General features: G+C 34.6%; 1 protein-coding gene across 3 annotated transcripts in view; it reads right to left on the bottom strand.

The window, feature by feature from the left end:
* The window catches only part of SGCZ (sarcoglycan zeta), a 915455-nt gene that overhangs the window by 149831 nt on the left and 753509 nt on the right, over positions 1-12115 (bottom strand). For 2 of the 3 annotated variants that reach the window (XM_030832087.2, XM_060291684.1), the window contains one exon: positions 11747-11848. The exons of the other annotated variant lie outside the window; for it this stretch is intronic. In XM_030832087.2, the coding sequence (XP_030687947.1) occupies positions 11747-11848 (102 nt within the window). The remainder of the gene's footprint in view (positions 1-11746; positions 11849-12115) is intronic. 3 annotated transcript variants of the gene reach the window in all.

Genomic DNA, 12115 nt, shown 5'->3' with positions numbered 1-12115 from the left:
TGATAAAATATGGACAGTAAAGTAGTTATAGTATTAATATTTGTGATTGAATTTTATTATGATAGCTCTACAGAGAGTACAATGAGTAAAGTGTAGGGCAAGACTAAAGATGATATTGGTCAAAACCAGTGTTTTTCAAGCTAGAAGGCAAGAGTATTAAAGGTTTCACAGATTCCTGTCACAGATCAGGCAGCCTCTATGTCTGTTTGCTTTATCCTGCTTTTAGTTTTTGGTAATATTTTATTTGATGGAATAGTCCCATATCTACAAATCATTTATAAACCATCAATCCAGCTAAAAACAATATTTAATTTAATAACTGAGTAACAAATTTTAGTATTAAGATAGTGAATACTTCTATTTAAAACATTATGTATTTATCTGTGACTCAGTATAGTGCTTTTTAATAAAATTTCTATCACTCTTAGAAATATTAAAAGAATGATTATCTAACACATTAAAATGCAGTAACCCAAAATAAGGGGAAAGAGTGGAGAGCTTTTGTTATTTGCAAAAAACTGCATTTCATTAATTTGAAATATAGTAAACTAAGCAAATATAAGATAACACAGGCACTTTAGAGTTTCATTGCCTTGAGGATAAATTCCAAATTCCTTAGCATTCAAACCCTGCATGTGTGAAGCCCTAAGGTGCATTCCAAATCAATGTTTCTCTGCTCCTTTATATCCATGTTCGTCAAATATTTTTTGCTCACTCATTTCCTAAAATATTTTTTTAAACTATATGTCCTTGAATATTTTTAAGCTGATATTTGAAATATTTTTGGTTTCAAAAGTTTATTTTTTGCAAGGGATAAAATAGCTGACCCCACATATTATATATGTATTTTAAATATATTTTTAGAATGCTCCAACTTTGTGGAGCCCTGCATTGAGCTTATCCAAATGACAGAACATGTTTGCCATATAACCTAATTCATCAGTAAACCCAGCCTTACTCTCTATCAGAAAAAATATTTGAATGTTTCATTTCAAATAAATATATTAATATTACCCCATGATAACTAACTTATTTTTGATTTATAATTCTAAGACAGAGGATTTTGCCATCCATATAACCTGGATGGATAGGCTTTTCCTTCAATTGTTCTTATCTAGTGACTAGTACTTTCTTCTCTCTACTTTTTTACATCTATCTGCCTACCTATCAATCTATCTATCTATAGTTTTACTTTTAATTCAGGTGTAATGTGTCCTCATACTCCCACTTTGTTTAGCCAACCACTCATTCCCCATTTTCAACTTTTTATGTCCTGAGCAATATATTTTTTAATGTAAAAACAAAGGATGGATGACAGTTATCTGTTACTTCTGAAAAATAATGGACGGGGCTTCCCTGGTGGCTCAGTGGTTGAGAGTCCGCCGGCCGATGCAGGGGACACGGGTTCGTGCCCCGGTCCTGGAAGATGCCACATGCAGCGGAGCGGCTGGGCCCGTGAGCCATGGCCACTGAGCCTGCGCATCCGGAGCCTGTGCTCTGCAACGGGAGAGGCCACAACAGTGAGGAAAAAAAAAAAAAGTGCTCTGCAATGGGAGAGGTCACAACAGTGAGAGAAAAAAAAAAAAAAGAAAAATAATGGACGTGGTAATGGTAGAGAAGTTGGAAGAAAGAGAAGTAGCAGCTACAGGGTCATTCTTGGGCAGATCAAATTTAGGAACAAGTGCATTTGAAACTTGAGACTCAGGAAACAGGTCTCGATGCATCAGTTCCCCATGGACAGTCTTGAAACACCCACAGGGGTATGCTTGCCTGGGTTTGAGACTGTTACCTCACAGGATTCCTCAATCCAACCAAATTGTTCTACTCCCTTTTTCCTGAAAAAAACTATGTCTTCTATAAACTATTTTCTTGCTCACAAATTATCTAATTCAGAATCAAAATCTCAATCATTCTTCAAAGTACAGCTCATATGCTTTCATATGGAAGCATACAAACTTGACCCATGGAGAGTTATTTAGTATGGAAGGCCCAAGTAAAAGTAAAAATATTGTCACGAAGATTGTTCCCATACTCAGTTCTCAGGCCTGACCTCTAAGGACAAGGAACTACAAAATAAAAAATAATGTGCTTCTCTTTTGTTCTAGGTTTGCTATCTCGTTATCTCACATCTTTTCTGGAGGAAGAAATAAGTGTAGGGCTAAGTGTGTATGTGTGTGTGTGTCTCTGTGTGTGTGTGTGTGTGTTTGGTAGAGAACAAGATGGGACACTACAGGTAATTGGTTTATGGGTTCGTTTATAAAAACAACTACATTTGAGGTAAGGAGGGAATCTTCATGTCTTTGTAAGGCTTCTGTAGGGTGTGAGAGATAACACCTGTGAGAGGACAATAGTATCATCTCTGGAAAAAATATATGGTAAGTAGAATTCCTTTTAGAACCTCCTACATTTTTTTAACTCCATGGATTACTGCATTTCTATAACCAAGCTCACCTACACTTATATATTTAGCAACATCAAACCATGTCCTAGCTTAATGAGGATTTCCTACCATGCTATTTTTTTGTCTTATTTTTAAACAAGATTCATTGTGTTCAAATTATTCACATTCTTTCTTCTGTGGGTCTAGCCCAGAACACCACACACAGAAAAAGAAATATGGATTTCCTGGAGAATATGTAAAAAAAATTACTTTGGAGAATACGATGAATTGTTTTAAAAAAGTTTTTTAATTTGGTAATGAAAGATAATTTTTTTCATTTTGGACAAGTAATAAGACACATTTTTTTTTTTTTTTTTTTTTGCGGTACGTGTGCCTCTCACTGTCGTGGCCTCTCCCGTTACGGAGCACAGGCTCCGGATGTGCAGGCCTAGCGGCCATGGCTCACAGGCCTATCCGCTCTGCGGCATGTGGTATCTTTCCGGACTGGGGCACGAACCCGTGTTCCCTGCATCGGCAGGCGGACTCTCAACCACTGCTCCACCAGGGAAGCCCAATAAGACACATTTTAAATCAGTACTTAAAATGTATCTTCTGATAGCTCAAAGGTTTTAATTTTCCTTTCAAATAAAAATTTTCAATGGTCAAATGAGACTATCTATAGAGTTACCTAAGATATATTCTTCCTTTTACCTGGAATAATTTTTAATTTTATGAATTGCTTAAAAGCAATGAATCAGAATGGGGAATTTAGGTTTGAGTCATAGTATTAAGACTTTTCTTTGCACAACTTGAGACAGCTAAATTGCCATACGCAAATGAAGACAATATCTCCTCCTGTACAGCAGTATGAATTAAGGTAATATGTATAAAAATGCTTTGTAAATTGCAAAGTTTAATGTTCGGGATTATTAAACTATAGTGAGTAGTTACATAGGTGGTTTCAGTGTTTTCATCTTTTGACACATGGTTGAGGGGCATCTATGAACCACTTAAAAAACTGTATATAATTATTTATTTTTATCCTTGTATTTAGATATTTTCCTCAGCTTTGAGTGGATTTTACCAAAGATGTCTGAATTTACAAACACTGAAAAGCACTTTGTTGCACAAATTTGTGTTATCTTTCCTGTATTCACTACTAGTGTTCCTTAACCAGCATGTACACATAACCTCAATAAAGAGGCTCAGATTAATTATTTGTAGACGTTTGTTAAATATAACAGAAGCTTAAGTTCATCAAAACTGAGGAATGTAAATTGGTACAGCCACTTGGAGAACAGTATGGAGATTCCTTAAAAAACTAAAAATAAAGCTACCATATGACCCTGCAATTCCACTCCTGGGCACATATCCATAGAAGACCGTAATTTGAAAGGATACATGCACCGCAATATTCATTGCAGCACTATTTACAATAGCCAGGATATGGAAACAACCTCAATGTCCGCTGATGGAAAAATGGATAAAGAAAATGTGGTACATATATACAATGGAATATTACTCAGCCATAAAAAGGAACAAAATAATGCCATTTGCAGTGATGTGGATGGACCCAGAGGTTATCATACTGAGTGAAGTAAGTCAGACAGAGAAAGATAAATATCATACGATATCACTTATATGTGGAATCTTAAAAAATGGTACAAATGAAGCTATTTACAAAACAGAAATTGAGTCAAATTTATTGTTACCAAGGGGGAAAAGGGGGGAGGGATAAATTGGGATTGACATATACACACTACTATATATATAAAATAGATAATTAATAAGAACTACTATTCTTATAGCACACAGAACTCTATTCAAAACTCTGTAATGACCTATATGGAATAGAATCTAAAATAAGAGTGGATGTATGTATATGTATAACTGACTCATTTTGCTCTACGTCAGAAACTAACACAACATTGTAAATCAACTATACTCCAATAATAAAAAAAATGAGGAACTTAAAGTCCTATTATTTCTAGTGCTGTCAGACTGTAAATATTTACAGTCATTAATTACTTAGAACAGCAGGTCTACAATTTACAGAGAGACAACTATAGAAGAAACTTTTGCAAAGACGAGGTGGATAGAACAAGTAGCAATGACTTGAGATGTGAGTTCTGGCTCACTTTCGAGTCCTCAGACCTTGGACACATCACTTAAATTACCTAAGTCTTGAGGTAAAGTATCGGCAAAATGGCAATAAAATTATCTGCTCTGTTCACCTCACAGGGTTGTTGCTTTGACATTTAGATATCTTTTCATGGAATCCACTGACTATATTAAATGAGAGAAATAATAAAAATTACATTGATAGATATCTAAAAATATGGAAAAAACATTGATTTCTGACTAGACTATAATCAAGCTAATAATGGATGGATTTTCAGACTTCATGTTACTTGACCCATCAGAAACAGTTCTTCACTCTATCAACTTGGAAACACTTTCTTCTCTTTCCTTTCAGGACACCATACTCTTTTGGTTTTCTTACTACTTCACCCATCTCTCCTTCTTAGTCTGTGGTTGGTTCTTGCACTTCTTTCCAAACTCTTCAATAATGGAGTGATGGATTATAGTGATTACAGATAGAATATTCAGTATTCTATCCACACTTACTGACATTCTTGTCTGATCTCATGTATTTAAATTAGATACATAGATAGATATAGATATTAATATTGATATAAAAATGTTTCTAATTTGTGTCTAGAGCTTATACCTCAAAATGAAAACTACACTCAGATAGCCACCTGTTAATGTGAAATGCCTGCTTTTCTAGTAGACAAAATTATCAGCTCCAAAACTGTGCTCAAAATCTTCCCCCACTCCCTACTTTGCCCCAAATTGGCTAATAGTGACTACTCAGAACAAAAAACCTTGATACATATGTGATTCTCTCTTATTCTCACATCCCATTTGCAATGTGTTATCAAATCCTTACATTCTACTTTTAAAATATACTGTCTTTGATCATAATACTCATCACATAGTGAGGATTAAATATATACAAAGGATGAAAAATATGCAAAGGAGTTAGTATAATGTTTGGCTTTCATTAAAAATAATAAGCAATACTGTTTCTTGTGTTGGACTCTGTGGTAAAGGTTCTACCTCGTTTATATCTTCTAATAAAAACCATAACATTCTAGTCCCTAAAAATATTAGGGGCTACTATGAACTTTTGCAGATGATAAAAGTAAGGCACAGAGAGGTAAAATCAGGTAACAAGTCACAACTGCTAAGTAACAGAGCCAGGATTTGAAGCCAGGAATTGGACTTCAGAAATTTACTCTATGCTGAATGTTAGCTAGTGTTAAAAACCATTATCTGTCGAACAGCCACAAAAATGATTTGAAATATAATAGAAATGAAAAACTTTCAAGAAAATGGCCAGCTTACATTCACAACACCAAAAGGAACAGTTTTTCTCCACAAGCACAAAGGTGAAGAGAAAATGGAATGGAAAACCCATTCCCATACACAATATGAACCATAAAGTGATTGACAAGAAACTTGTAATGCTTATATGAAAAAGAATGTTAAGAAATGTTCCTGAGCAACACAAAGTAAGTTTTCAAAAGAAAAAAAAATCAGGAGAGAAGCCATATTTCTAGATAGAAAAATCTCAAAACTATAAAGATGTCAATTTTCTCAAATTAAATGCAACCATAATTAAGTTTCCAATTGGAGTTTTTATGAAACTTGACAGCTGATTATTAAGTTCATTTGGAAGAGAAAATGCACAATAGTCAAAAGGTTTTGAAAAAGAGCAATAAAAAAGAACTTGCTGTAACAGTTCCTTAAAGTTACAGTTTGGTTTTAGTCCAAATATATCAATAGAACAGATAGAGGGGCCATAAATAAATCTATGTACACTTAAGAATGTAGTATATGAGGAAAGTTGTACTACAAATCAGCGATGGGAAAAATGGACTATTCAAATTATGGTATTGGGGGCTATTGGTCATGAAGGAAATAAAAAAGGAAGGAAGGAAGGAAGGAAGGAAAGAAGAAAGGAAGCTTTCTTCCATCGCTTGCATTACCGCCTGAGCTCTGCCTCCTGTCAGCATTATGATGATCTGTATAATTATTTCATTATATATTACAGTGTAATAATAATAGAAATAAAGTGTACAATAAACATAATGCACTTGAATCATCCCGAAACCATCCCCCTGCTACCCTGGTCCATGGAAAAACTGTCTTCCACAAAACTGGTCTCTGGTGCCAAAACAGTTGGGGACCACTGCTATAGATATTAACTTACTTGTATTCAGAGGAAACATACAAAGTTTAAAATAATTAAAGAAATTATGATAGCTGTGGAGGACAAAGAAGATCCAACATAAGAATTATTGCTTTCTCTGAAAACCTTAACAAATGTAACTGAAAGATATTGAATGATATAATATAGAAAAGGTTCATGAAATGAAAGAAATGAAATGGCAAAAATGTACCAGACATCCAGGTAGAACGTGCCTGTCATCAACAGGAGAAAAATACCAGACTTGCCTGAGACTCTTTATGGCAATATTCAGTGCTAGAATTCCACAGAGCAATGAGCTAACAGGAAAAGAAGGGATGAACCGTTAATAACATTCCAGAAAAGAATAAAGACAACAGTCAGACACCTTTCCCATGCAATATTTCAAGTATCAGCAAACAAACACACAAAACTAATTAACAATGAAATACAAGAAAGGAAGGAATGATTTGAATAATGAACTCAGCCCTGGAGAATCCATAAAAAAAGGACTGGTGGTGAGGATGGCAGGCATCTGTATTGTGAATTAAGACCAAAGTGCCAAGGCAATTAAATTTGCAGAACAGAATGTAAATATTATGAACGCTGACAAAGTTAAAATCATATAATTATCAGAAAAACCTGAAAATGAATAGGAGTGAAGACAAACTGGAGGGAAGCTAATCACCCCAAATTGCACTGCAGGGAGTTAATGAACACCATCTGAAATGAAAACATGGAGCTAATGCATCCAACTTCCTAATGGTTTTCATTGTCTTTTATTCTTAACCATAAAGACAGTTAAAAAAACCCATTTGTGTGGTAAAAAGATATTAAAGGTCAGCAATTCTTTCCAATTTATGTCAGTTTATGTTTCTTCTATTTAATTATGTATAATATACTAATTATAAATAGCAGGTACATGTCTCCCTATATATTTATCTTTTTTATTTGTGCAAATATATAATTATATAACTGTCATGATGTTCACCATATGTTAACAGGTTTTTTAATTGAGTGTAAAGATTTTGGGATGATGTGTGTGTTGTGTGTGTTTTAACTTGAATAAAGACATTACAGTAAATAATAAAGTTCATCAGTATTAAACAACTGAATGTGAAATAATAAGAATGATAATAATAAAAAGATTATAGAAGCTTGCAGATATCTATTTATGATTGGTTTGCATGGGAGAAAGAAACCTGCATAGAAGAGATTTGCCAAGGTAGCTGGAGGACACAGGGTCAGGAGATTTATCATGTTGTGTAACCAGGGAAGAGGTTTGCTGAACTTGCCTGTCTCCATGGCTTTCTGTCTGAATTATATAAAGAAGAATTGAACACAGGAGATGAAAAACTGATTGTAACCAAGAATCCAGTTAGTATCACAGCTCTGAAGCCAAGTGAAATGACTGGAAGTGAAGAGAGGGTAGAACATTGCTCACAGCTCTGCTAACACAGGAATCCTAAAAAAAATGCAGACTTCTTTGTTTTGCTGTGGAGTTACAGGAACTGGAATTATGTGGTAGCCATTCCCCTGACACAATTATCAATCTGTCATGCAGGATGCTGGGATGAGGGGCAATAGTGAGGTACCACTTTAACTGAGGATCCTTAAACGGAAAAAAATAAGAGAGGTATTCAGCTAATATCAGATGAAGTTGGATAATACTTAAGATAGTCCTAGAGAACTAATGATGCAATTTTTTCCTGGTAACAATCAGTGAAATATAATCTAACCACCTGAGCACTCTGAATTCATGAAACCTTGAGAAACTTTTCAATTACATTAAAAAACTGGTGATTACAAGTCCTAATTTCCTGATACTTCAAATATTTAACCTAAAGTTAGACCACATGCATTAAAGACCCATTCAGAACGTTATAATATATGCAAGGTCAAATTCCAAGTTCTTTGAATATTTTGTATCTAAAGAAAACTATATATTTAACTTCACAAATGTTCAGTGAGTACCTACTCTCTGAAAATAATGTTAATTTTGAAGATGCATTGAATTCTAAGATACTTTAAACATAGAATATGTTTTTCTGTGTGCTGATATGATCAACCACATAAAAAGGTTTTTTTTTTTAAAGCATGAATAAGACAGTAAACTGCATTGGATAATAATAGAATTTCAAATATCTATAGAAATTTGGTGGTGGAGACAGCCAACTACCCTACAGTTAGCTTGTAGGGTAGAAACAGCCCATGGTTTATTAAGTTAGGAAGCTAGGTGTGTGTGTCTGTGGGCAACTGCATTTTCTGACCAATAGAAATGTATTACATTTCCATGTATAGTATTAAATAAATACCTATGTAACCAGAAAATAATTTTAAATAAGAAAATTATTTCAGAGTGGAATACTGGCTAAATAGAAAGAAGGCAATCCACTGGCATTAGTGCAGGAAAACACACACACAAACACACACACAAATCAAAACTGCAGGAAAAAAAACTGCACAAATCAAAATTGTTTGTACACTACTATTTTTCTCAGCTTAATTGAATCTTTGTAATTACCTGTTGAATTTAATAGATTTTATCTTATCTACAGGAATTTTGACATTTTATCATAAAAACACTTGAATACATGAAAATGTGTGGAAAGACTGGACTAAGTGGAATTAAAAAAATAATGTAAAACCTCATCTCTACTAGTATTACTGAATTTGTTGTGTTCTTTCTTAACCTAAGAATCACGTATTTTGATAAGTTTCTGCCAAACTCACTTTATTAATGAGAAAACTAAGGCTCAGGAACATTGTGGCTGGCTTTTTGAAACACTGAATAAACTTCATGGCAGAGAAAAAAAAACTGCATGCATTCATGGACAAGAGAATCCTAAAATGGGGACTGCTTATAAAAGATATATTTCTCTTTATTTTAAATATTTATTTTTTTGTGTGGTATGTGGGTAGAGATATTTCCACGGAATAAATGAGTCTCCTTCTTTTTCTGTTCTCAAACCAGTCCTCCCGTCTGACTGCTGATGGAACATGCTGCCACCTGCCTGGGCTGTATCATGCTTCGCAGTTACTGAGAGGCAAATGATAACGAGAGGAGAAGCGACAGGACAGGGGATGTGAAAGGGAGCATATAGATTTCCATCAATACGGTGAGTTTTAGAAATGCTTGTGAACAGGCTTCCCTGGTGGCGCAGTGGTTGAGAGTCCGCCTGCCGATGTAGGGGACACATGTTCGTGCCCCGGTCCAGGAAGATCCCACCTGCCGCGGAGCGGCTGGGCCCGTGAGCCATGGCCGCTGAGTCTGCGCGTCCGGAGCCTGTGCTCCGCAACGGGAGAGGCCACAACAGTGAGAGGCCCGCGTACCGCAAAAAAAAAAAAAAAAAAAAAAAAAAAAAAAAGAAATGCTTGTAAACTTTCCCAGGGATAAAGGTTAGAAAGCCCATCTGCCACCACCTCACATTTTAATGCTATAACATCAGTGAATTCTTTCTTATTTGGTCCATAGTTGGAGTCAACATACATCCCCGTTTCCCAGGAGTATCCTCGTTTACACCTGTTGCTTGCCCTCAAAAATGTTCCTACTAAGAAGGTAAATTCTATGACCCTCCTGCTGGCAGAGGGCTTCACAATCCTTCTCTAAACTGTACTCCCAGGAAGCTGCTCCAAATTGGTCTAAAATGGCTTTGAAGATAAATCTTTTTTTTTTTTTCTTGCCGTCCCCAGACTTATCAATAGGATATACTTTCAAAGAAGTTCCCGCCTATGATGACTCTCACCTTTGTCCTATGTTAAGTACTGTTTTTATTTCCAAGTATGAGTTTTCATTTCTTCAAATATGAAACTGCTTAGTGGTGTGAAACACAAGAAGGAACCAGAAAATAACAGAGTGGTGATAACTTCCAGTCAAGGGGAAGATGCTAATATGTGTAAGCATGCTATATTTTTTCAGTTTTCCTAACAATCAAATCAAATAAAAACACCAAACCTTTTATTTTAAGTTTAATTAGTTTTGATAGTTTAATCAGTAAGGTCAGGTGTTCATACATGTGTCTATTGTATTATTTATTCTCTGACCTAAATCCAGAAAGTAATCTTAATAAAAAATTTCCAGTACCCAGAGCAGCAGTCAATAGAGTATATTAGGAAGCTCTGCGAGTTCACACGTAACAAAATAAAATTTAAACTTAATATAATTATCCTAATTAAAGTTTTTATGAAAAAGAATCCTTTGTTCTGTGTTCACTTTGATATTTAAGGGAAAAATAGCCTCGAAGCAAATTATAAAATTTTGGCTTACTATGCAACTCATTTGCTAAAATATTGCTAATATTAAAACATTCTAGTCGAAAATACACTTTCATATTTATGAAATAAGGTTAGTAATCTTTCCACGTTTTATATAACAATCTTTCTAATTATTCTGTTTCACTAAATTTATTTCCGCACATACACACATATCCCAGGGGAAAGCCTATTACATTTGAAAGAGTCTAGTGAGATTCTGATGTACCAAAGATACTACCTTCTGAGAAATAACACACTTAAGCCAAAATGAACAATGTCTAAGCTATAATGTTTTGAGTTTTAGCATGCTGCTAGGTGATAAAACACACATAGCACACATACATACACACATACATTTGAAAGAATAAATATTCTTACTGGTTTTAAATAATGTACATCCAGAAATAAAGTTAATTTCTGTACTAAGACTTTTTGTCACCACTTTTAGAAAATGCATGTCCGTTAAAGCTGAAAAGATGTAAAATACATTGAATTAATATCATTTATTCAAGTCAAGGTTCTTGCAGAAATTACTCAAAATATGTTAAATGCCCCTTTTGGAATTAATATAACTGGATTTTTAAGGTCCATCCATTGAAAACAGAAGGGCATATTTTAGAGACTAACAAAAGCAACGCTGCAGTTTAATTGGAAATGGCTCTCTAATTTGTCAGTTTGAAATTAACTTCTCCACTGGTTTTTCAATTGTTTCATTGTTTTGATTTCTTCAAATAAGTCTTTAGCTTAAAATAACTAAATGCATACTGAAGAGATAAGGGGTATCTGTCCTCCTATTTTAAGCTAAAACATAACCTCTAAATTATCTTTTACAGTAAGCCAAAGCCAGTATCACATACCTTTCGGGAATGAATTTCTTTCACATACAATGGAAGTAGAAACTCAGATATACCTTCAAGTCGGATTCCCTTCTTGGTGACTCTCAGATTTCCCATACCATCCTACAAGCAATGAAATATAGTTCACTTTTAGGTTAATTAGAGAATGAATAACTGGCCATAATTTTCTTAGGCCTAAGTTGAGAAAACAGTAAGCTCAAATCAGTGATGATTTAAGGAAAATGAGAGGCTGAATCTACTTAATGAATGATTGCAGCCGTTTGCATGCATATGGTGGGCTCTGTTTAAAATGAACAGGGAAAGAGGATTATAAAGGACCTAGTATCTCTTTCAAGTTCTAACAGAGACTGGGACTCATCTGTGAATAAA

This window comes from Globicephala melas, chromosome 21 (assembly GCF_963455315.2).
Source record: "Globicephala melas chromosome 21, mGloMel1.2, whole genome shotgun sequence".
Lineage (NCBI taxonomy): Eukaryota > Metazoa > Chordata > Mammalia > Artiodactyla > Delphinidae > Globicephala > Globicephala melas.
Note: the sequence above shows the minus strand (reverse complement) of the source record. Positions and strands in the feature narration are given on the sequence as shown.